General features: G+C 52.3%; 1 protein-coding gene across 1 annotated transcript in view; it reads right to left on the bottom strand.

The window, feature by feature from the left end:
* The window catches only part of LOC149336440 (CDK5 and ABL1 enzyme substrate 2), a 133,587-nt gene that overhangs the window by 20,631 nt on the left and 86,273 nt on the right, over nucleotides 1-26,683 (bottom strand). Inside the window, exons 3-4 of the mRNA XM_089552898.1 lie at nucleotides 26,233-26,371; nucleotides 6,149-6,235 (exon numbers count right to left, since the gene is read on the bottom strand). Coding sequence (XP_089409024.1) covers nucleotides 6,149-6,235; nucleotides 26,233-26,371 — 226 coding nt within the window. The remainder of the gene's footprint in view (nucleotides 1-6,148; nucleotides 6,236-26,232; nucleotides 26,372-26,683) is intronic.

Below are 26,683 nucleotides of genomic sequence, written 5' to 3'. Positions count from 1 at the left end.
AAGTGAATTCAAAGGCCGGGAGAATATTTTTCTTTCCTTTTCTCTGTAAATCAGACTATCCCGCACAACACGGCTCCAAGCGGTGAAGCCACGCTTCTTGCGGAATGTACCGGCAGCGTATTCGATTTCAACAGGGCGTTGCGTTCTCGTCAAACGTGTGCGATTCACGCGCGTCTCTTCCACTTTCTCCCTGTTAGCAGCCGCTAGTAGCAGCGTGCGCACCCGCCTCCATTCAGTGACGTCACGGAGCGAGCACCGTACGGCCTTGAAAGTCTAGGGGGTGTAGGTCAGAGCGACAGCAACTGCAGGCGCCCTGTGCAACGACCGGAGCGACACGTATATGCAGTTGAACCCCGTTATAACTTCGTTGAAGGGGCCCGGTGATTACCTCGTTATAGCCGTAGTTTCGTTATAGCGCGTGATGACCGAGCTTTTGCAAGGGGTATCGTAATTCCTTCGTTATATCCATTATTTCGTTATAAACCGTTCCGTTATAACGAGAATCGACTGCATTTCCATTAGGCAGTTTACCTTTTGTATAAACACGAATCATTTGTTGTAGTCTCAAGTTCGACGCATAAGAAAAAGTAAACTTGGTCCCCGAGTGCAAACCAAGTGTTTTATTTAATACTGCTCCAGACTGCACTATTCACCTATCCTCCAAGTTCGGAACACCTGCACCATCGAGAGCTACGTCGAAAATGGGCCTAGATCTATAGGAACGGGTTCTCGCCGCTATCACTCTGTCTCGTGCGCAGACTTCGAATAAGTGTACCATAGCTGTGCTCCATGCAAGTACCGTCGGCCTTGCATGAAGCTCCACTACGAGTTTACTAAAGCGGGCAAAGCGTCTTCAACCAGCCGAGAAAACGTCATCTCTTTAAAACTACACGTGTCTAATGTGGAAAGCCGCCCCGTGTTCTTTTGTTGTTGTTTTTTTTTTTTGCATTTCGATGGAGTACACACTGTACAGACAATTTTCTTCGAGGTACACCGCAATCTCGAGTGGAATTTCCTTTATCTATTTGCCGTGGTATACTTGCCATGCTATGCGCCATATAAAGCAAATAGAGAGAGGAGAACAGAGAAAAAAAAAGAGATGATGTGGTAACGCCGTTAAGTGATCGTTAAATAAGCAGCTCCGTATTCGCGTGGCTCCAACCACACGGCTACAAGGAACTGCCATGTTTAGGCTGCAGAAAATGTCAGCAGTCTCCACGGAAACTATGACGGAGAGTGCGTGGGGCCCTCGGCAATTAAGACACCTCTATTAGCTCGGTGAGGATGATGATTTGATTTCAAATGGCCCCCAAGGGCAGCTTAGCCAAAAACCGTCACGGGTAATCGCGTTTGGTCAGCGGGAGAAAGCGTGTACCCGTGGGAGTACAGCTTGCAATGTGAGGGCCTCATTTCGAAAACATAATCGCACTACACTTTCCAATTCAGGGACGTTAAAGGTGCACTGAAGAGGAATCTGAACTTGTCTTTTTGCCGCGGGAACTCGATCTACACGTTCCGAGCTTTCTTAGAAACATCGATTTATTGCCCTGTGTGGCCGATCTCCCTAATTAAATCGAATTAACGACCGGCTCCCGCCTTTTTTTTTTTTTAATTCTCCCTCGTACGGTGGGCGGAGTCGACCAACGCGTGGAGCGCCTTTCACCCAGTCCCGTGGCGGCTTGCCGCTCTGCCATCGGCGGAGTAATACGTAGTAGTCCGTAGTAGCAAATAGTCCGCGCGTATTTTTATTTCTTCGGGCTTATTTTGCGGCTATATTATCTGCGAATGAAACTATTTATTCATGGAAACCTAAAAAACAAAATAAAGCGAAAGCAAAGCCTCCACGGGACTGGGTGAAAGGCGCTCCACGCATTGGTCGACTCCGCCCACCGTACGAGGGAGAATTAAAAAAAAAAGGCGGGAGCCGGACGTTAATTCGATTTAATTGGGGAAATCGGCCACGCAGGGCAATAAGTCACTGTTTCTAAGAATGCTAGGAACGTGTAGATCGAGTTCCCGCGGCAAAAAGACAAGATCCCCTTTCTCGGGGAAGCCGTTCCTCACTACGTCAACTGGTTAACCTCCCACAGGATACGCTAACGCGTTTGTTTATATATAGGTTAACTGGGTGAAAACCTATCAGAAAGCGCCGCACGCGTACACAGCTACACGTCGCGATTTTCGAGCATGAAAGAGTACCGTGCCAGGTGACACGTTCACCAAGGAGTGACGCTTGCTGGCAGGCTTTGCTTTGCGCGCGCCTGGGCGCGCGCTATTCGAAAAGGACTCAAAATGGAAAAAAAAGAATAAAAAAAACTAAGGCACAGCAGCGAGGGTAATCGAGTTCTCAAAATTCTAAAAACTGATATAGCGATATTATTAACGGCCGGTTACAAGTCTATCAAAAGTGCAACCAGGCGTCTAACTAATAGCGAAAAAGTTATCAGGAATAAACCAGTTCAGTAGTTTAAATGATTCACTTGTTTTCTGATTTCTTTCCAAAACAACGGTATAATATGCCGCAAAACCATATTTATACCTAAAAAAAACCTGTTTAAAAAAATGCCCTGGCTTAGCTTATGGTTAAGCCTAGGATACGAAGCATACCGCCGGTGGAGGCTGCGCGTCCGCAAGCGAGCGCACGAGTTGAGCCCCAGCTTTCACAGCTGTTGTGACGTCATATCACGTGGTGCGCCGATGTAGGTCAAGTGGTAGCTACGCGGCCGCGCGCGGCGCAGCAAGGAAGAGCTCGGTTGTGCGGCTAGTATGCTTCGCATAAAAATGGGCTTCCCCGAAACACCCTGTATATTACAAGCACCTCGCCAGCGAGACTCGCCCCATTTTGAACGCTTGGCTGCTGAGTACTGAGGCTTTTCCCACTGCACCCTGAAGGCGTGCATTACTGGCATTGGCGGCAGATTTGCAAAATGGACAGGAGACTCTTAAATGTAGCACACGTATGGTAGCTACAGCACCGCTTAGTGGGTTCACGGAAAGACACCAATTTAAAGCCTCCCTAACACTCCCTCGAACCGGTTTTACCAGAATGCCAACAGTCGATCTTTTGTGTGGCTAACACAATCTGGCGAGCTAGTTGGTGGGCTAGTTTTGTGTGGCGTAGTGTGGTTTAGTAATAAGGGAGTAATTACTCATTGGCATCCACCCGAGCGCAGCCATACGGCTACAAAGGAAAGCTATACAGCTTTCTCAGAAACTTCGGAGTTAAAGAAAAATTCGTCCTGGTCCGGGGTTCGAACCCAGGACCACCGCTACACCGGAGCAGTCCGGGGGGGGGGGGGGGGGGAGCAGTCCTGGTCCGGGTTCGAACCCCGGACCAGGACTGCTCCCCCCCCCCCCCCGGACTGCTCCGGTGTAGCGGTGGTCCTGGGTTCGAACCCCGGACCAGGCCGAATTTTTCTTTAACTCCGAAGTTTCTGAGAAAGCTGTATAGCTTTCCTTTGTAGCCGTATGGCTGCGCTCGGGTGGATGCCAATGAGTAATTACTCCCTTATTACTAATCTACTCCACCTTGGGGGATTCCCCTAAACATTTGACCAAAGTAGTGTGGTTTAGTTTAGTTTAAGAGGTTTAGCGAGCCAAAGCATCTCAGCCTATGAGGGGCGCCGTATTGAAGGGCTTCGGAAATCTCGACCACCTGGGGTTCTTTAACGTGCACTGACATCGCGCAGTACACGGGCCTATAGAATTTCGCCTCCATCGAAATTCGGCCGCCGCGGCCGGGATCGAACCCGCGTCTTTCGCGTCAGCAACCAAGCTCCATAACCACTGAGCCATGGCGGCGGCGCTCAGAAATTACTACCCAGCTGACTAACAAGCTGACACGTGCTGACAATTCCGTCACGCTGAGCGCGTACAGGAAATGCGTCACGCGGACCGATCGGTTTCGAACCAGGGGCAGATATGAAGAGCAGCAGCGGGGGGCAGGGGCGGGGAAAGGGGGGGGGGGGGCTGATATGGTTTATCTGTATAATGAGGTTCTCTATGGGAAAATCGGAGTGGCCCCCGCTTTTCCGACGGGCAAATTGAAGAAACGCGTTGCGCGAATAACACCATCTCGAAAATCGCTCCCTTCAAAAGTTGCCCATAAGTCTTCCCCTGTTTCGAAATAGATTTCGATTCCGGCTATGCTCCCGGTTCCAGTTTCGACAGTGTTAAAAAAAAAAAGTTTCGGTGGAAAGTTTGAAGGTGACGGCCCATCATTTAAGCATGCTTCCAAGCAAGTTTAAGTGGAAAGTTCGAAGCTGACGAGGATTCCTTGCTCAACACGTCTACTACAAGACATCGGCTCTTGCTTCCTACAATACACACAAATTATGCTCGACAAACGTTGCAATTTACGGGTCCTTATTTGTGGAACAGTCTTGATTATAATGTTCAAATTTCACCTACACTTTATGCCTTTCAAAAACAATTAAAACATTTTCTACTAAATTCAACCTAGTCTACATTCTTTAGTGCTTTGGTTTGTGTTTTTTTTTCTAATTATAACATGTTTATTTGATATTTTCACTAGTATCCAGTGTCTACTGCTGTAACATGCTTATTGCTATATAGCTGCCTTATTTGTTGCTGTCGTCTACATCATATGTAATAGCTTATAGTGGTCGGGACCCTTAAACAAATTTTGTTGGGTCCCTGAAGTTGTGTGTTTGTATTTCATGTTTTATGCTAAATAAATACTTTCTTCTAAAAAAAAATTATCGTACTCTGTACAAATATAAACACGTTTAACCTCCCTACACCCTTCTTTTCCAAGGCGTCGCTAACAAGAATCCTGGCGCTGTCGCGCCCACGCGGCTCGAATGCGTCACACACGATCGCCCGCGTCGGTTAACGACCGCCAAGTAACACGTGTTTGCGTCACGCTTAAACGCTCGTCCGTCGAGCAGCCACACACTACCCCCCCCCCCCCCCTTCCCGCGGTTCCGTTTCCTTCCCCTTGCTTTTCACTCCCGCCATCTATCGGCGTCGACCTTTAATAGCAGCGAGTCCTTATTACGTCACGCCCGCAGGCTCCTTACAAGCAGCCGACCCCGAACAGACGACGCGTTAATCGCTCGCCGATCTAATCTCATCCAGCTTGTCACTTCCCCCCCCCCCCCCCCCCATCTCTTACTCCCTCTCCTCTTAAACGGCTGCTTCGGAGAAAAGCGAATTAAGCAGCCCGATCATTCTCGCAAGTAATTACAGAGTTCCGCGGCGACGTCAACGCCGGCTGCTGGAGGTTTTGATTTCGTTACCAAATGTGGCGAAAAAGGGGGGGGGGGGGGGGGGGGGGGGAGAGAGAGAGAGAGAGAGAATGCGGGTGAGTTGAAGGCGAAAGTTGCATAACGCGTGAGCCTGAATGAGAACGACGGAAAAATAAAGGAAGTAGCCAAGGTCTCGCGAAGCGTCCTCTTTTTGGGAGGTGGTCATATTTCATGAAAATCTAAGATAAACATGCCCGCGAGACGCTGCTCATTTGATACCTGGTCATTTGATTTGATACAATTCTGATACCTGGTTTGTGTAATACAGCCAGACATTAAGAAGTTGATTTCATTTACTATTGCGATTGGCCAGCGGAGTAATATAGTACGGCGCGGACCGTGGACCAGTGTTAGCAACTGCTGTTTTTTTTTTAGTTTTATCCTACTATAGTTCTAAGCGTCGATGTAACTTATCCAAGAAAAAGATAAACACTTTCACTTACCCGATTTTTAGCAGCGATATGACAAAAAAGAAAAACGCTTTTTAATTCGCTGGTTTTAAGCAGCGACTTATTCTAGATATTTTATTTATTTATTTACTTATTTATTTATTTATTCAATACTGCCAGCCGCCTTGTGGTGGCCAAGGCAAGAGTGGGGATGCAATTGCACAGTGCTTTGTCAACAGCAAACAACGAAACAAACGAAAAAAAAAAAGAACGCCTGCAGGTATAGGCAACAAAATTTCTGCCGAACAACTCAAATAATAGACAAGGTATGCCTTCGTCCTTGGGCGTTAAAAGCGAAAAACAACAGACGTTAACCAGACTAAAACGGCCGCGAGTAATTGGGCAGTTGCCCCCTCTAACCGAAGAGCCTATCCCATGCGCCAAAAGGTCCGTGGCCGGCGCACATGTGAAAGAAGGACTGCGACGTACTTTGCAGCTCCCCGCAGGCTCCGTCGGTTGTAGGAGAGCGCCGAGAAGACCACCACCGGGGCCCGCTTGGCGCTGACCATGTACACCCTGCAGGAGAGAAATGAGTACAGCGATTAGCCCAACGTGCCCAAAAGAAAAGGCCACACGGTGGAATTGACAGCCTCGTATTCCCGATGAGGACTTGGGCAGTATACCCCTTTTAAAAAAATTCAGAGGGCACTTTGGCTCTCTAAAGTGCTGCAAGGCGAAAGCGTTTCCTGGCGCTCTGTTTGTTTTTATTTACTTTTTTATTTTTCATATTTCTTTTATTTTTGCCCCTTTTCTTGTTTTTGTTGTTTTTTATTTTATTCTCATATCCTATTTTATTTTGTTTTTATTTTTGCTTATTTTCTTTTCATGACTTTATTCCTTTTATTTTATTTATGAAACCTATGCATTCACTATAGAAGCGCCTTTATTCATGCTGGAACCTTGAGCCTTCGTGGCGGAGTGGTAGCGTCTCCTCTTCCAATGCCAAAGGCCCCGGTTCGATTCCCACCCTCGGCGCAGTTTCTTTTTAAGCAGTGACGCCGAAAGACGGACAAATCTGCCGACGCGTCTGTCGACATTCCTGCCGACGCGTCTGCTAACGACAGTATGAGGCATTAAAGGCTTTCGCCTTAATAATGCAGCGTTTGCGGGAGTCCCGCAGGGCGCAGTACAGTGTCAGACGATTCGCTAAGGTGGAGTAATGTCACGTGAACCCTCCAAGGTAGAGTTAAGAAATCCCTTTTGTGTAGTAGAGCAACAAGGGAGTAATTACTCATTGACATCCACCCAAGCGCAGCCACACGGCTGCAAAGGAAAGCTATACAGCTTTCTCAGAAACTTCGCAGTATAAAGAAAAATTCGTCCTGGCCCGGGGTTCGAACCCAGGACCACCGCTACACCGGAACAGTCGCTCTACCGCTCTAAGTAGAGTGTTCAGGAGAAATCCCATATGGTGGAGTAGAGCGGTTACGGCAATCCGCTGAGGTGGAAACGTGGTGTTTAGGGAAATCCCTCTAGGCGGAGTCGGGCAGTCCCCCTTTTCTGGAGTATAGAGTTCAATGGAATCACCCTTAATTCGCGGACTAACCTGTCTACATTCCGAGTTGTTCTGGCCGGCCGTGCGTCATAGCTCGATTCGGGCCAGAACGAATTCTTCTTCGGCTATGAAAATTCGAGAAGGCCTAGTGGTGGCCCGTTGGTGACTTTACTTGTGAAGGGCCGGGGAGGGGGGGGGGGGATGAGTTATATGCTGGTCCCTTTCTTCTAGGTAGCAGGGAAGAATGTGGGACAAAATATTCGTTTCCTCCCCAAGGCCTATTAAGGTGGGCAAACATAAACATGGCAGGGGGTGGCAGAAAGTTCGGTGGGCGCATGAGATTTAAGAAGTTTGCGGGAACACGGTGGCCGCACCTGACACAGGACAGGGTTAATTGAAGATACATGACATTGGCCTTTGCCCTGCAGTGGGTGTAGTCAGACTGATGACGATGATGGTGGTGATGATGATGACGATGGGTGGAGCACTGCTCCCCTACCCCCATCACCCGCATGTGTGGATGCCTATGTGAACAAAACTAATGCCCTTGGCGATAACCCAAATGCCCCGGCCGGACAGACTCATGTGGTTTGGTTTTTATTGTGTTCTGCTTTTATTATCCTCACTCACCGGTGTACCGCGTATTGCGCACCGGGAATGGACTCACGCTGGCTTGATCTTTCGTTAACCCGCCGCAGGGGATCTGTCACAAGAAGAAACGATTTTCGTCGCCCATCGCTGATGCAATAATGATGCATCCAGCTCATCAATGAATCCTCATCTCTCTTCAGTTACCGCTTCTCAATCAATCAATCAATCCATCAATCATATTTGGCATCGCATACCTGAAAGAAATTGAATTTTGATAAGGGCCTCCACCTTACCACATGCAGCACACACACTGCACAAGAAACAGTTTAATAGTGGCAGTCAGTCCCGTGTCAGGGTAGCAAACAAGCGCACATAAGCCGCGACACCACGTCGTATGCCCCGGAACAAAGTCTAAACAATGCGTGGCCTCCGCGATCAAGCGCATCGTTACTAGGCGCGCTTGATCGCGGAGGCCACGAACAACGTCGATATATAGTATACCTCTCGCGACGGCCGCCAGATGCCCCTACGCGAAAGTTCGGGGTCTCCCAGGGCATCGGCGGGACATTCGCCACCAACGTCGCACAGCCAGCGACGACCGAGCGGCAGCAGTAGCAAAAGACGCCCGAGACAGTGCGCAGTTGAAGCAGAAAAGAAACACGCACCTCCTTGCCAAGCGTGTTTCTCTTCTCCCCCGCTCTGAAGGGAAAACGCGCCGAACCTAGTCGAGTCGCGTCTGGTCCGGTCTCGACGTTATACGTGCCCCCGACGAACACCCAAACAAAATGCGGCGGCGCGACTCAGCTTCGCCTTGCTTTTAAATTGCGAGCAGCATGGAAAAAGCCGGTGCTGTGTGCCACGTCCGCACCAACACGAAGTGCGCGAGCACGCTCCGACATCTTGTTTCCAGAGTAGTTTGCCCTAGCTTACGACCCTTGAGCTCAAAACGACGATGACGACGAAAAAAATGTTTAAAAGAAATTGTTTAGTCAAAATGCTGTCTGCTCTGATGGTAGACGTCCTCTTTAGAACTTAGTACAAAAAATTATGACGTCGAAATTTGCCTCGGTACGACTGGACAACTGAACCCAGTCGTTAGGTTTTGGTTTGGTTTATGGGGGTTTAACGTCCCACAGCGACTCGGGCTATGAGGGACGCCGTAGTGATGGGCTACGGAAACTTCGACCCCCTGGGATTCTTTAGCGTGCACTGACATCCCACAATGCACGGGCGTCTAAGAATTTCTCCTCCAAAGAAATTCAGCAGCCGCGGCCGGGATCGAACCCGCGTCTTTCGGGTCAGCAGCCGAGCACCGTAACCACTGAGACACCGCGGCGGACCCAGTCGTTAGGGGAGGAATTATTGGGGTTAAAAGGGGAGGAATTGAATGGAACAGTGGAGTGGATGGTATATACTATAGTTACATACCACTCAAGAACGAAGGGGCAGATGCCCTTCAAAGAAAGCCCTCCGGCCAATGGAGTCAACCAATCCTCATGACGTCAGGGCTAATCTAATCCCCTCAGACCTGTTAACCTGAAATCTGAGGGGCAGGCAGATGAAAGGGGATCAGCCGCGGATTAATCGAAATAACCGCGGCGGCATGAAAATCGTTCCATCATCTGTGGCCTCGAGCTCGCGCACACCACCCACCCCATTGCCACAATGTACTGCAAGTTGCAGACCTCCACGCGGGTCGCGTACAGGTTGCCACAATACTAAATGGAACACTTTAACATCATGAAGTCCGCGATCATAACTGCAAGCATATTTTTGTTAAATATTTCTCCTCTGCACTCGCGATCTCCTCATTGCCTCAAGTGAGGTGCAGGAGTATGGATACATCTCGTTCCTGAATGCTAACTGTGCGTTCCCTTCCAATTCCAGCGCACGGGTTAAGTGGAACAGGTGCCCTGCTTAAGCGTGACGGTGCTGCACAACCCGCTCACAGCCACAGGCACTGACTCGGCGTAAGCGGCACTGCGCCTAACTGAGGCGACTGCGGAGGCTCTCTCGGCGAGCACGTACTACGCAGCGAGGAGCGCTTGTTACATCGGCGCATCACGCGCAAAAAAGCCTTTACGCGCCACTGCGCCCGCCCGACTTCGTCCACGCACAGAAGAAAGAAGGAGAGAAAAAAAGAACAGCGGGACACCGAGAACTAAAACTGAAAGATAGTCGCCTTTTCCATGTAAGCGACGAGTTTTCTGTAAACACCCGTAAGGGAGACAGGGCGAGAGGGGAGAGGGTGAAGCCGAAGAAGAAGATGGGGAGGGAGGAGGGCAGGCGCGTCGTCCAAACCCGGAAACGCACTCAGCGAAACATGCGCTCAACCGGCCGTTACATAATTCACCGCGCCCTATCGCATGCCGGACGTGTCCGCCGAAACGCGAAGAAGCTATAACCCACATACAGAGCGGGGGGTCCATAAATTATAGACTAGAGAGTTGAGCGTCCCAGACAGCGGAGAGAGGGGATAAACTTTGATCCCAAAACTGAAAGGTTTGGTCGGGCTGGAATTTTCCGACGCAACGCCGGTTCTTTTAGCGGAGACGGCGTGCGTTGTGATAAGGACGACGACTATAGGGTGCCGACGCAGTGAGGGCTTTCGAGCGCCGAGAGGATAGTTTTCGGACTGATTTTTTTTTTTTTTTTAGAACGCAGCTCTTGGACGTCCGTTCGTGTATTCCGCGTCGTAGTCGTCGGCTTAACACACCACCTGGCAACCATGGCAGGTAGTAGCAGAGCGAAACGCTCAACTGGACGAAAGAATCCTTGCCGGTGACAGCAACGGACTGTCGGACGGGAGAGAGGGCGAATGAAGAAAGAAACCGGGCCGTAAACCAATTACACGCATCCGTTAGGAGCCGTGTTCAACAGTGGGCAGCCCGCCGTTGTCTTGAGCTGACGCCCGCCGCATCGCACGTGCCACAGGCGCTTTCGAGGAGGGCGATCCGCTTGCACCAGCGACAGAAGTGAGAAGCGGGATTACAGATCCTCGCGTTCCCACAGTCCGACACAACTGGTTTGGTTTGGCTTATTGGGGTTTAAAGGGACACTGAGGAGAAATTGAAGTTGGCTTGCATCGACAGAATACCAGCTCCTGATTACAAAAACGCCACTCATACTGACAACAAAGCTCTTGTAACGCAGAAAAGAGCAAGAACCAAAATACAGGTATCGCCGCCACAGGCCAAACTGGCAAGTACAAGCGTGATGAGATCATAGAACAAAACAGTGTTGCTAGAACGAATGGTTCTAGCAACACCAGGAACCGAGAACCATGCATCACTGAGGCGCAGCCAATGCATGCGCAAATCTCCTTGACGTCGCCAGATGGCGCCACGTGCCCGGCTGCTACGCGCGCTCCTGAAGCATCGGGACAAATCAGCGCCTGTTTTCCGGCGGTAGGCGGGCTCCCGGTATTCCGCTAGCGGTAACAAGGTACACGGTATGCTAAAGGTGTCTATTTGCGAGAACTTCGTTGACGACTTCGAGAACGAGATCCATCGTAACGCTGGCAAAACGCCAGTGCAAACGTAATCGAAGCGACTGTAGCGACGGCCGCAATAGCCGATAGATGCCTTCAACGTGCGGCCGGCGGTAGCTTTCTTTTCGGCTGCTGCTAGGCCGCACTGCTGGCAGCCAGAAATCACGGAGTCTGCGTTACGTCATGTGCACGTCATGTTTCACGTCTCTTAGTCCTCTGTCGTCATAGACGAATCCCAAGTTTGAATCAGAGCGGCGGGAAAAACTTTTTCAACTTCGAATCCAAATTTCTTAGAAATAAATGCATCTTTCGCTGCCGGCCAAGTGGCAACAAAGCCATGACATGCCGAACTATCGGATTTTACTATAAAAAAATATGAATAGTGCTCTCCTCAGTGTCCCTTTAACGTCCCAAAGCGACTGAGGCTATGAGAGACGCCGTAGTGAAGGGCTCCGGAAATTTCGACCACCTGGGGATCTTTAACGTGCACTGACATCGCACAGCACACGGGCCTCTGGAATTTCGCCTTCAAGAAATTCAGCCGCCGCGGCCGGGATCGAACCCGCGTCTTTCGGGCCAGCAGCCGAGCGCCGTAACCACTGGGCCACCACGGCGGGGCCGGACACAACTGGCAACGCGTGACTTCACTTACTGGAACAGCGCTGTGCCAACTGCTCGTGCATCACTTCACCTGCTGCTATGCTGTGTTTAGTTGAAGCCGTCCTGGAGGGGAGGCGTAACCATTGCGGATCACCATCCTGCGCCGTTTCCTCGCCATCTCTGCGGCGCGCCGTTCCGGATCTACGCGGGCAAACCTTGTACGCGCTCTCGATCGCGACGCAGAGCATGCAGCGCCGACCAACGTGAGGGAAAACGAAGCGAGCCTGTCTTGCACTCACACGACACTAGCGCGCCCGTGGTGGCCGCCGCGAGCAACTGCGAGCTTCCGGTGTGCAGCTGTTGTGGACAACGGACCTCGCAGTTTGCGTCTAACATGCTACTAACAGCTATCGCTTTTAATGGCGTCTCATTTTTTTTTTTCGGCCTGGCGTTGCTGGTGGGGTCCTTGTTAGTGGATGTCCAGCCCCGACGCAATGACTGCGTTGAGTCGCCGTTGTCGACTGACATCGCAAGTCATCACTGCCAAGTGACAGCCTACGGGAAAGCCACAGAACACGGCGGACCGCGACAGTCGTGTTCGTTCACTTCTTGGTTCTTCCCTGTTTCCCACGAGCAGCTGGTTGGTGATATCTGACATGAACAACATCGTTCACTTGAAAGAGGTCAGGACATCATTTTGTTGTGGCTTCCGGAACACGGCGGAATGTCCGGTAACGACCTAGCTGACAATGCAGCTCGATCGGACCATGGGAGCTCAAAAAATGACCACATCCCACTGACAAAGAGCCAACACCACAAGACAGCTATAGCTTCGTGCGCTTGCCTGCGACACGACTCTGGTCCCGGGGAATGTTCCAGAAAGCTCAGGGCGCCGTCACATAAACAATCCTCGATACGTTATTGCAACTTAGTTGTGTCGCCTGTGGCTGGGAGCGACGGTCATTAACGCTTGTTCCCAACTGCCCGCGATGGAAAATGCTCCAGCGTGTGAGCACTATAGGTGCGGAGGCTACTCCGTCAGCCACTGCACCAACCCCCTCCCCCTCGTCCTTTTGACAGCCAACAATTGTGTATTTGGAGGCAGCACTCCGCCGCTTGGATTCACGGCCCTTAACGGTGGCCAAGAGTCTGGGACACCTTGACCTTGCTAAAAAAAAAGTCATCAAGGCCTTATTGGCACAGGCTTCAGCATGAGACTGCAGGGCTTCCCGCGTGTTCCGGACTAAAGAAAAGCCAACGTGGCCGCGTTTCATTCTGCGACCTAAGCCGTCTTTCATTCCTCTTTTCTATTTTCCCCATTTTATGTCCCTCGCCACGCGCAGAGTAGCAAACCCGGTTTTCTGCCTGGTTAACCTCCACTTCCTTTTCTTCTGTCTATTTCTCTCCATTTCCCAACCCTGCCCTCCCTCCCTCCTGGAGTGCATGGCTTCATTCGGACTGGGCGGATCACCAACGAGCCCTGGCGAAGAGTTGCTCCTTGACACTATGCCCGGCCGTTCTGGCTCTCTATTAATAAAGTTGTTCTCTTCACCATCACTCGACATTCGTCGCCGCAAGATCTACGCGACAATCATGCGCAACGTCGTCGTTCAGCAGGCCTGTACGTCTGCCCCTCTACGAGACGTACGCATATAAAGGAAACCAACGCACCCCACAAATGCTAATAATTTGCGCATTTTGTTATATAAGAGATCCCCCTACAGTAACAATACTCTGGGACCTCTTTCTATAGTAGATTACGTATTTATGTTGTTCTATGTATTCTTGAAATAAACTTCAAACTAAACTTCCCTGACCCTGTCTCCTGTAGGTTCTCAAGGCTCCTGAGTTGGCTGATGCAACACTCCCTAGACACTCTAGGGGGGTGTTGGCAACACCGCCATAGTAATCTATAAGGGGGTGTTGGCTGATGCCGTGGTCGTAGCGGTGCTACGTCTTACAACAAGCGGCGGTTAGGACTTAACTCGCCGATAACGCGCTGCCCGGTTAGACTAGTCGACGGGACAGCCTTTTCTCGAACAAACTGTACAGTCCGAAGCTGAAACAATGACTGCGCCACACGTCATCGCCAAGTCAACGTAAAGGTCACCCGGAAACAAGTCAGTAACAAAGCACGCGTCTCGCTAAATACAGCGCAGTACTGTCTCGCTACCAATCCGAGGCCGTCAAGTTGTTCGAGCGAGCAATGCGTCACGCCCAAACAGCACCAAGCTCCAAACCGAAACGAAAACACAAAACAAATAAAAAAAAACGAAAAGAAAAAAGGCGAACGCCTTCGCGCTGACTCAACAGGGGAGGCAGCTGCCCGCCGTTAAAGCTCACTTCCAGGAATCGTCACGTGAACACACAACAAACAGGGCGACAGTGAACTCCGCGAACAGCAGCTGCTGCGGGCCGCCCGAGAGAGAGGGTGAGAGAGAGGTCGGCCATTCCTTGCGGCCTTGGCAACAGCAACGGCGGCAGCGGCGAAATCGAAAACGGGCGAACCGAATAATAATAACAAATAAGACAAAGGCGATAATAAGATGACAATAAAAGAGTAGGGAAGGGGGGGGAGTGCTTGCTACGTCTACGACACAACGCGAGATTGCTTTCCAAGACCCCTGAGTCACACGCACGCGTCTCGTCTCGAGAGGCTCGCCTCGTCCCATATATCGTCGCCAGTCAGACATCGCACCCGGAAGCACAACAAAGGGGGCGCAACAGGTAGTATATAAACAAGCGGGTGGAGGGGGGTGTGTGCGCGACTCTTCCAGGTCCCCTTCTATAAATAGGTTACCGTAGGCCATCGTAAATGTGTTTACGGCGCAGAAACGTTCCGCTTCCCGGTGTCGCGTCCAAGGCTATTAGTCATCACCGCGGGCCTGTCTGTCCTGCTCGCAGGTTGTGTATATGGACTGCTGGCACGCGACGAAGCCATCGCGCCGCCGTCGCCGCGGCCACCGTATACGGCTAAACTTGGCGTCTTTCTTCTGTCGTATAGAGAAAAAAACGATTAAAAAAAATTAGGGCGCTTTGTTGACCTAAAGTGCGGTGAGGCGAAAGCCTTAAGCGCAGTGTCGCAGCTCGTGTCACTGATATGCGGTTAAGATGTTAAGGAGTGGAACGAGACAGCTTCTTGCAACACTGCCAGGGAGTCCACAGAACGCCACCGCCCGTTCGGCTCTACACCTTGCTCGTCGCTAAATTGGTTTTTGAGTAAAGGACATGTACCTGTCTCGCATTTCTAGGTGGACACCTAAACCTCGCCATAAGGGAAGGGAGGAAGATGGGAGTGAACGAAGACGCCGTATTCATTAGACGCGCCTTTGTTCATTCCAAACCATCGAGCTGGCACGGCGGAGTGGTTAGCATGCTCGTCTCGCACTCCGGAGAACCTGGTTCGATTTCCCAACTCGACCATTTTCCTACTTTGTTTTATTTATTTATTTCACTTGGAACATCACTATACCATCCCTTTAATTAGTTGCATGGTTACTAGCCAAAGTACAATTGGCCCCGTTTGAAACTCGCGCACTGTGACGTCACGACCGTTTCGACCAATTGAAAAGCGTGACATTTCTGTCGACAACTCCTGCTTACAACGATGAGGTATTAAAGGCTTCCGCCTTAAAATTATTTCATCTAAGCTTGCCGGCTTAGCGCATTAAAAAAAGCTGATTGTCATAAGAGGCCGAGAAGTCAGGAGTGGCAGGCGGCCCGTTTTGGCGTCTCTTCACTCACGTGCACGCTACGACTTTTTCCACTTGCGGACTTCGGTTCGATCGCGTTCCCGACACACATCGTGAACTCCAGGGCCCGCTTGCACAAAGCAGATAGCCTAAGCAATTAGACAAAACTCCAAGTGTTGTCTTATTCACAGTCCCGTTGGTTTTGAGCAAAGGAAATACGCATAACTTGGCTCACAGGGTCAGTGGACACCTCAACCGCGCTGTGAGGGGGTGCTGGTGCCCACGTACAAGTTAAGTGCAAAGTGTTACACGGCTGCCGTTGTGCCCCCTAAATTGCTTCTACTACATGCCTTCTAATACTCCTACAGGTTTCGCTGTAAAAATAAGGTATATACAACACACGAACCGCGATGGATGCAACTACCGCAGAAGTGCGTTGTCATTGATTGTCCACTGAAGCACGTGTACTGTATTGAGGCTGTCTTGGATAACTTGGATAACCTGCCCTCTTACCTACGCGGCCATGTATGCCGGAGGCGCCTGGGAGTATCGTCTGCGCCGTGGTCTGCTACCGTGCCCGGTTCACTTTCGTTTCGCTACTACCATGGCTTTTGAGAATTGCTCTCTCACGCAGAGCTGTCTAGGCTGTATAGTTGGAACGACTGTATTGGCGAGTAAATGTACATAGAGCACGCGGCAGCATACCTGACTCCACAAGAGGCCCGTGCGATTAGGAGAAACATAAAGCTGATAAAGCGCCTGTTGGAGTATGTCCTGCATTATAGCACACACTTATCGTGACGTTTTAAAAAATATATGTTAGCTTTTAAACGTCGTTGCACACACTCTCAAACTATCCTCAAGTACTCGAAAACTTTTAACGTACGGCCGCCACCGTTGATACCCTATATGAAACGAGGAAAATATTTCGGAAAGTTTTGTCTAGATGTGTTTCCATGAGCTGAACTCCCGCCTGCTACCCCAGCCGGAGGTGACTCCCACAAGCATGTATCGCGGTGTTTTAAATACACATCGCCTTCGAAAATACGTTTCATAATTTCGCATTTTATTCTAATTCCATAAATTCGACCACCTGGTAATCATTTAACGCACACCGATATCGTACGGCACACGGGCGCCTTTTGCGCTTCGCCTCCAACGAAACGCGGCCGCCGCGGCCGGGTTCGAATCCGCACCCGGGTACTCCGGCTAAGCAGCCGAGAGTGCTAAACAATGAGCCGCCGCGGCGGGTATCTCGAGATAAAGCTCCCACCGGCCACCCTATCCCGCCTTTCTCAATGCCTCCTCGCCACGTCCGTGGACGATTTTGCTGCTTGTGTTTTGGAGGACAAAAACCTTCCCTAATCACAAACTTCACCTGATATACCCAACGCCATACCCTGACACATGCCCATGGTGCCAGGCCCGCCCAACACTCTTCCACATTTCGTGGGGATGCGGGGCGAAGCCGAAGCATTTACAGACTCGGTATGCGTCATTTGAGCGGTGGGAGGCGATGCTAACCAGCGGTCGTATCGAGGACTAACGGGCCCTCATGAAACAGGTCCGCCTGACAAGCTCAAGCCAGTGCAGCCCTGGAATGAGGACCCCACCCATCAGGCCTCAAGAAAAAAATTCAGGGGGCACTTTGTAGGCCTGCGAAAGCCTTAGGCGCGGTGTTGCTGCTTGTGTCACTGATGTGTGGCTACGATGTTAAGCTTCGCCTCTAAGAGTGGAACGCGACAGCGTCTTGCAACGCTGCCAGGGAGTCCACAGAACGCCATCGCCCGTTCGGCTGTACGCCTTGCTCGTCCGTAAATTGGTTTTTGAGGAAAGGAAATGTATCTGTCCCGCATACCTCGGTGGACACCTGAACCTCGTCGTAACGGGAAGGGAGGAAGATGGGAGTGAACGGACACCATATTTACTAGACGCGCCTTTGTTCATTCAAAACCATCGAGCTGGCATGGCGCGGAGTGGTTAGAGTGCTCGTCTCGCACTCCGGAGACCGGGGTTCGATTCCCCAACTCGACTAATTTTCTACTCGGGTTTATTTACTTATATGGCCTGACTAGAAATGTTAATTAAGTCAATTGGGTAATTAAGCAATTAACTAAACTCATTCCCACTTACTTGGAGCATCACTATACGATCCCTTTAATTGGTAGCATGGTTACTAGCCGAAGTACAATTGGCCCCGTTTGAAATTCGCGCACTGTGATGTCGCGACCGTTTCGACCAATTGAAGTGCGTGACATTTCTGTCGACAACTCCTGCTTACAACGATGAGTTATTAAAGGCTTCCGCCTTAATACCCCGATTTTAATCATAAAAGTTTACCTACCTACAAAAGGTTGGGCTTTTTCCCCTCGTTTTTTTTTCTTTTCTAGAGTGTTTTTCCTTTTCCCGCGGCAGCGCCTTTTTCACCTTTCCCACTTCACGCCTCTCCTCTTCTCAAGTCCCGGATGTTGTCACGCGGACAGACGCGCGTCCGCTGTCTCCTCGCCATTATTTTTATTTCCTTTTCGGTCGCCCCACCTTATTCTTTGTCTCCTCGCCAATAACGGCTGTCGCCGTTAAACAAACCCCGCTCCCCGGCAAAATAAAGGCGTGCCAGATTCGCACACCGGGTCGCTTTGCGCTGTCAACCCACCGAATCTGCAGACGATTAGAAGGGGCAACTCTCGGGAATCCCCAGAGGTGCTGCAAGAACTCTACCGCGTGTACCTCAGCAGGAAATAACGCGGCATCCACGATTCTGACAAATGCTGCACTAGTTTTCGCACTTAGGACCCCATCGACATGCAGGCTGCTTCGGTCGGGAATCGACCGCGCAACCTCGTTCCCGGCCGCAGCACGTCACAGCCAATCAGACCGCATTGGAGGAAAGTAGATATCGCGTTCTATTTGACCAATTCCGGGTGAGTTCGTCTTCTGGTGCTCGTTTCCGGTTGCAAACAGGCAGTCGAAATGCGGGGCTATTGCCGTGTAGCGTAACGTCCAGGAGGTGATCCGTAGACGTATACGCTCGTGAATACAGGCATCTGCGGACGACCGCTAAACAGAGACGGCAGCCTTCCAACCTCAAGCCTTATCACGGAATTGCCCCACACTCCAACCCCCCTCCCCCCTTCTTTTTTTTAATGCGAAAGCATTATATGGGTATGGCGCGTCAGCAAGAAGTGTCCGCAAGACGTGCGTGCACGATTACGACGTTCTCTTGTGAAGGACTGCGTACGGGAGGCCTAGGCATGGCCCAAAAGAACCCTCCATCGACTAACACCAGAGACACTGTGTCTTTCTCAAAATTATCGCCCTGCTCCGTCAGCGAAGGCGGTTGTGTGGAATGCAGCGGGCGCAACACAGAGACGTGCGAAATAGCCAGAGGGCAAAAGAGGAGAGGCCGCGCGCGGAGCCCAGCGCGACCACACGCATCCCTGCGGCCCGTTTTGCAGCGCGTCCCCAACTCCCCCCCCCCTTTGGCACAGAGACAGGCACGTTTGTGCGTTTGTGTGTGCGCGCGTGCACGCCTGCAGACGGCCTTGTTGCGAGGTACGGGCTGTGGACTCGGAGAAGGCTAGGAGTTGGGTCTTTATTAAGGGAAGTTAACCCAAAAGAAAAGAGGGCCCCATGCCCTTGGAAAACAGACTGTCTCCCCGGGCAGCTGCTCTCTTCCGCTGCTAAGGGAGGACTCCCTTTGTCCGTTGACGGCCAAGTTTTCGAATGCCGTGGTCGCGTGTCCAAGCCGCGGTTCTTGGAAGAGACCACCCCGGGTTCCGATGCGAGAAGAGAGAGGACAGCCGTGACCCTCATAAATATGTCAACTTCGAGAGGAGTGCGTCTTCGGCTGAACATGAGCTCCGCGTTCGCGAAGAGGCCGGCACCCTGCGGCGCGGAGGGTAGGCCGGAACGCTCGCGGCACAAACAGCTTCCCGGAGTTCGCGGGCCCACTGGCCTGCATTGTCTTGCAGCGCGACGGCCTTACTAATGGCTCGAGGTGGCGGGGGAGGCCGGCAAGTTAGCACCAAGAGGGCTGCCAGCAGAGGAGGTGAGGAGGACACCGAAGGAAAGAAAGGGAGTCCTCAGAGAGACGCGTTGGGGACAGAGAAAAAGGACAGAACGAGAGAACGAGCAGAGACGGGCGAAGTGTACGGACGGAAGCAGATCGCGCTGGTCTGTAGTCGGTGAGGCCGGACCCGAGGGCATCCGTTGCAAACTGACCGCCAGCCGAGACGCCCAAGAAGCCGGACGCCACAACCCGTCAGAAGACCTCCAGCCGAGACGCCCAAGAAGCCGGACGCCACAACCCGTCAGAGTACCGCCAGCCGAGACGCCCAAGAAGCCTGACGCCACAACCCGTCACAGTCACCGAAACGTGGGACCGCCACCAGGCAGAGCGCCACCCCTGCCAGAGCAGCCGAGAGCGAGGCAGCGGTGACAGCGATGAGCGGAAGACAGCGGTGAGCGGAACTCCCAGTTTCTCCTTCAGGCAGAGTGAGAATAAATTAGGTTGATTCGGAGGCGTTGTGTGTTGGCTCATTTCTCCTCGCTTCAGCAGAACCCGTAGATAGCAACAAAACAACTGTGTTGCATTGTGACTGACCCCCGACAGGCGGGAACGTCACAAGTGGTGGCAGCGGTGGGATTTTGCTGAAGTTTTGGTGCGAGACCATTAACCCTCGTACCCGAGGAGAAAGGGGCCAACATGGCGCTATCGCAATCGCAGAATTCTCACGACGGAACGTTTGGAGCTAGTGCACTAATGTTGGGCGGTATGATTCCGACGTTCACGGGGGACGACACGGGTCCCAAAATCAGGGACTTCCTGCAAATTTTAGAACAGGTGGCCAACATGGGAGGATGGCAGGAAAAACAAACGATTGGGATGGCGCGGTGCAAAATGGTCGCGGCGGCTCAGGATTTCGCCTGGAGGGATGAAGAGGTGGCTAGCGCTGCCACATACAAATCTTTCAAAGCGCTCGCATTAAAGCGTTTCGACAACGAACCGGCGAGCACAAAAGTTGAAAAATTCTTAAATGCGCGCCAAAACGTTAGTGAGGATGCACGCTCTTTCGCGAGCCGTTTGAAGAGACTCGGGGCGGAGACCTTGAGGGACATTGATGGCGAGGACACGTCGAAGAAAAGTGTAAGGAATGAGATACTAAATGAGCAGCTTCTTTCCCAATTTCTTAATGGCCTTCATGACCCAGTCCGGCGGTTCGCTTTGTCGCGGGACCCCAAAACCTTTTCCGACGCTGTGGAAGTGGCAGCCAGGGAGGAGGAAATTGAGAAGACTTTGCGTACACGCGCTGCGACTGTCAGGCAGCTTGAAAACTTTGAGGAGAAGGACGCACTCGGAATGCGCTTGGAACGCCTAGAGAGACTCCTAGAGGAAAGCCTCCGAATGCGCAACCAGACTGAACCGAACGGGGAGCCCCGCCAGCGCGGTAACTTGGGCGTTTGCTTTTCTTGCGGCAGGCCGGGACATTTCGCTCGCTTCTGTCGGGCGCGTCAGACGCCCCGCTGGTCCAGGGCAGGGTCAGGAACCCACTTTAATAACCGTCGCGACGAGGACCAGACCACAGCAAAGGTGCAGGGAAACTGAGTACGGCCTCCGTCGTCAACCGGGATGAACGGGGGCAGTGCGAGGCAGTAGTGAACCTATGCCGGGAGACGAGCCCGATAATCGAGTGCAAGGTGGCAGGCAGACCCGTGAAGTGTCTCGTGGACACAGGTTCCAAGGTCAGCCTATTAAAGCGCAGCGCACTGACAGGTATAGACTCGAACTGGGAGAATGTGTTCGAAAGGTGCGAGAGCCAGATAACTCTTATCGGCATCACTGGAGACCGCATAGGCACGTTCGGAGTCTATCGTATACCTTTGGCACTTGGCAGCCACACGTTCATTAGTAAATTTTTCGTGTGCGACGACAGTGTCATGCTTCCTGTAGCCGGCATCATCGGACAAGACATATTAAGAGACCAACGGATCGACATGTTGTTCAGCCAGGGCATGATTCGGGTAGGCGGAGCTTATATCCCGATTGACAACTGGGCGCGCGATAGGCCGGCGATACAGGAATATAGTTTTGAAGTACTTCATCGCCCGGGGAAGACAAATCAGAACGCTGATGCGCTCAGTCGCTCTGCCGTAACCCGCGTAACCCAGTTTTTGCCCTCTGTGGAGTGGTCCCATCTACACGACGAGCAGAGGAGGGACCCATCAATTAGGAAAATTGTAAACAAGTGTGAGAACGCGGAGGGAAAGGAAGCTGGCCGATATTTTTTGGATCGGCAAGGTATTCTAAAGTTCAGGGAGAAGGAGCATGACACGGGTCGGAGCGTTGTTCCATCGTCTATGAGAGGGGAAATCCTGCGGCTGCATCACGACATACCGAGTGCGGGCCACCTGGGTTTCCGGAAAACCCGTCAGAGGGTCAGCAAAGGGTACTTCTGGCCTGGCATGAGGAAGGACATCGCTCAGTACTGTAGGAACTGCGAATCCTGCATGCTTCGAAAAACCCCGAAAGGAAGGAAGCCCGCTCAACTGCAGGTTTTCCAGGACGTAAACGGACCGTTCGAAAGGACTGCCATGGATATCGTAGGGCCTTTGCCGAGTACGACGTCCGGCAAGCGCTACATTCTCGTGTTTGTGGATCACCTGACGCGGTATGCCGAAACGTTCGCTCTGGAAAACCAAAAGGCTGATACTGTTGCGAGGGCATTTGTCGAAGGGGTTGTATTGCGTCACGGAGTTCCTTCACAGCTACTCACCGACCAAGGAGCTAATTTCACCGGAAAGCTGATGCAGAGTGTTTACCGCTTGCTGGGTGTCAAAAAGCTCCAGACAACAGCCTACCACCCTGAATGCAATGGGGCCGTGGAGAGGTTGAACCAAACGCTGATTAAGATCCTTTCGCATTATGTACACAAAGATCAGCGCGATTGGGATCTTTGGCTGCCGTTCGCTACGTCAGCGTACAATTCTGCCGTCCACGAAGGAACTCAGGAAAGCCCTTTCTTTCTACTTTACGGGAGGCAACCAATGCTCCCCGGGGCAGCATATGAAGAACCGAAAGGCCACTATGGCACCCTAGACAACTACCAGGCTGAGCTTGCGCAAAGGCTGAGTGACGCGCACAAGACGGCAAGAGAGGCCCTCCGGTCGGCCGCAGAGTCACGAGTAAGGCGTCTAGAAAATGCTAGCAAGGAGGCAGATTTCAAGGTAGACGATAGAGTGTATCTGCACGCTGAGGTCCCATCAAAGGGACTTGCGAGAAAGCTGTCGCCACAGTGGGTCGGCCCGTATCGAATAGTGGAGGGCCTGTCTAACGTGACCGTTCGCATCCGCCGCACGCAGTCTGCACAAGAAAAGATAGTCCATGTTAATAGGCTACGTCATGCCGGAGGTGCCGAGGCCTTCTCCAGCACGCTAGGAAGTTCGGCGCGACCACGCCTGACGGAGAGCTCTGGGTCTCCCCCGACCGAAGTCCCCGAAAATGGCCTGCAGAGCGTCCCACCGGAGGTATTGTTAGAGCTCGCCAATCAAGATGAGACTCGCGCTTCGGGGATACCCCTGCCAACACATAACTACGCTCTAAGAAGCCGCGGGCCGCGTATATACCCTCCATAATCACATATAACCTTTGTAATACATTTCGGAATCTACGATGATCCTACGAGCTGCTGCGATCATTTGTTTCGTATGCTAATAGCCTGGTCTTAGAGAGAGAGAGAGAAAAAAAAAGAGAGAATGGCGAAAAGCGCCCACTTTTACCTGTACTCATGAGTTTTCTGCGGTTGCGTGTTTTACATATAGAATGCGGAATTGTCCGCCGTGTGAAATTTACTCCTCTGCCTGGGGGGACTGAGGGTCCGCCCACATTGTGCCGTGTTGTGAAACCAGTGCTTGTGCGCGACGACGATGTTTGGCAGCTTTGTCGTGCTCGAAATATGACTGCTGCCATAAGATTGAGTTGCGAACTTTGCGACGTACTGTTGGTTGTGAAAGTGCGGTGACCACAAAATTTTCATAGAAAATTTCTTTATAAGAAGAGGGGGTTGTGAAGGACTGCGTACGGGAGGCCTAGGCATGGCCCAAAAGAACCCTCCATCGACTAACACCAGAGACACTGTGTCTTTCTCAAAATTATCGCCCTGCTCCGTCAGCGAAGGCGGTTGTGTGGAATGCAGCGGGCGCAACACAGAGACGTGCGAAATAGCCAGAGGGCAAAAGAGGAGAGGCCGCGCGCGGAGCCCAGCGCGACCACACGCATCCCTGCGGCCCGTTTTGCAGCGCGTCCCCAACTTCCCCCCCCCCCCCCCCCCCTTTGGCACAGAGACAGGCACGTTTGTGCGTTTGTGTGTGCGCGCGTGCACGCCTGCAGACGGCCTTGTTGCGAGGTACGGGCTGTGGACTCGGAGAAGGCTAGGAGTTGGGTCTTTATTAAGGGAAGTTAACCCAAAAGAAAAGAGGGCCCCATGCCCTTGGAAAACAGACTGTCTCCCCGGGCAGCTGCTCTCTTCCGCTGCTAAGGGAGGACTCCCTTTGTCCGTTGACGGCCAAGTTTTCGAATGCCGTGGTCGCGTGTCCAAGCCGCGGTTCTTGGAAGAGACCACCCCGGGTTCCGATGCGAGAAGAGAGAGGACAGCCGTGACCCTCATAAATATGTCAACTTCGAGAGGAGTGCGTCTTCGGCTGAACATGAGCTCCGCGTTCGCGAAGAGGCCGGCACCCTGCGGCGCGGAGGGTAGGCCGGAACGCTCGCGGCACAAACAGCTTCCCGGAGTTCGCGGGCCCACTGGCCTGCATTGTCTTGCAGCGCGACGGCCTTACTAATGGCTCGAGGTGGCGGGGGAGGCCGGCAAGTTAGCACCAAGAGGGCTGCCAGCAGAGGAGGTGAGGAGGACACCGAAGGAAAGAAAGGGAGTCCTCAGAGAGACGCGTTGGGGACAGAGAAAAAGGACAGAACGAGAGAACGAGCAGAGACGGGCGAAGTGTACGGACGGAAGCAGATCGCGCTGGTCTGTAGTCGGTGAGGCCGGACCCGAGGGCATCCGTTGCAAACTGACCGCCAGCCGAGACGCCCAAGAAGCCGGACGCCACAACCCGTCAGAAGACCTCCAGCCGAGACGCCCAAGAAGCCGGACGCCACAACCCGTCAGAGTACCGCCAGCCGAGACGCCCAAGAAGCCTGACGCCACAACCCGTCACAGTCACCGAAACGTGGGACCGCCACCAGGCAGAGCGCCACCCCTGCCAGAGCAGCCGAGAGCGAGGCAGCGGTGACAGCGATGAGCGGAAGACAGCGGTGAGCGGAACTCCCAGTTTCACCTTCAGGCAGAGTGAGAATAAATTAGGTTGATTCGGAGGCGTTGTGTGTTGGCTCATTTCTCCTCGCTTCAGCAGAACCCGTAGATAGCAACAAAACAACTGTGTTGCATTGTGACTGACCCCCGACAGGCGGGAACGTCACACTCTGAAGATAAACGTGTGAAAGTGTGATTGTGATGGATAGTGTGCGAAAAAATTTGGTTGATGAGGTGTAATTAATTAATTTAACAGGAAAAAAACACACTCGAACGTCAAAATAGCCACGGACGTCGATACAGTACACGGACGTCGATGTAGTGTGTGGACGTTTTGCTTTCGCATTGCTCCAGTGTGCGTCGCCGCATTGATCTTTTTTCTTTCTCAACTTTTTTTGAAGTTTCCTGAAACGGCTCTTACTATGCAGAGTGACGTTCAAGACAGGAGTACGAAACTCCGCGTCAGACAACGGCGCTGGCCGCAGTGCTCAGCGACGGTACGCTGTGTGTGGTGCTGCCAAAGGCTTCGAACGAGTTAAGCACTTTGTTTCCGCGTGGTGAAGGATGGGGGGAGGAGGAGGAGAAAACATTTATTGTAGCACTGTACTGAATTGGGAAGGGAAGCTGTGGATGGACGTCGACCTGGGTGGCAGTTCCTATTCCGGGACGCCATTGGCTGCCGCCGCTGCCCGTGCTCTCTGGACCAGGGCCCACTGGGCCTCCAGGTAGACAGGGCCGCCTCCCAGCCCTCCCCAGTTGACTGACTTATAACTGCTACATTTGCATTTAACTGGCAGGCCCACACCGTGTGGTATAGGTCAGCATACTGCCCGCAGAATTTGCACCTGCCCGTGAATGTCGGGTCCACGTGTTTTAGTATGGCAGGATTTAAGAAAGACCCAGTTTGGAGCCGTCTGAGGTGGCACTCCTCGGGTTCTGTCGAGACCCTTGGCGGGTCCCGGGAGTACCCTCCTGCAGAGGCGTAAATGATTTGTGATATCCGCGTAAGAGATTAGCGGAATCGGTATGAGTGCCGCGGCAGAACCGGGGAATTGAGTGGAACCCGGGGGAAGGAACGCTCGGGCAGCCACGTGAGCGGCCCCGTTTCCCTCAACCCCCTGGTGACCGGGCACCCATACTATCTGTTTTTTGCTCATGGCCGAATTTGAATTGCTCTCAAATGCCAATAGTATTCTGCGGGCGAGCGGCGCTGTCCTAATTTCGCACGTAATTTCGGCAGGCCTGCTGCGAGTCCGACATTATGTACGCTGCGTCGGAATGGGTGGCGGCCAGTGCAATCGCCACTTCCTCCAACATTAAAAACGGGACAGCATTACCTCTCGTCCCGCACGGGCTGGTCCCGGCTGTTACTTTTGGCGATGACCTTCTGCTCGAAGGAGGAGTGCGAGCTGTCCGAGAAGCTGCCGGACGTCTGCCGGCTGCGGGTGGGGTGCACGGGGGCCGCCACGCCACCACCTGCGGGAAGAGGGAGGAGGACACTCATCATCATCATCCCTGGCGACGACGTCCACTGAAGGCCTCTCCCACTGACCCTGTCCAGTGCCACCGCGTCTTTTCTTTCCTCTTAGCCTGTCCATCGGCACGTAGCGTTGTAATGCAGACGTGTATTATAACGTCTTCCTCCTGGCTCAAGGACGTTCAAGGTCATACACAAAAACATGTCACCCCAAATTATACGCAAACTGCATGCGTTATGAAGAGGCGGAGTATACCGTACGGAAATATCAGCGAGACCTCGCAATGCTACATAGGTTCATGTCTCAACTC

The sequence above is a fragment of the Amblyomma mixtum genome, chromosome 7 (genome assembly GCF_055824585.1).
Source record: "Amblyomma mixtum isolate Tamu chromosome 7, ASM5582458v1, whole genome shotgun sequence".
Taxonomy (NCBI): domain Eukaryota; kingdom Metazoa; phylum Arthropoda; class Arachnida; order Ixodida; family Ixodidae; genus Amblyomma; species Amblyomma mixtum.
This window is presented reverse-complemented; position numbering and strand designations above follow the sequence as displayed.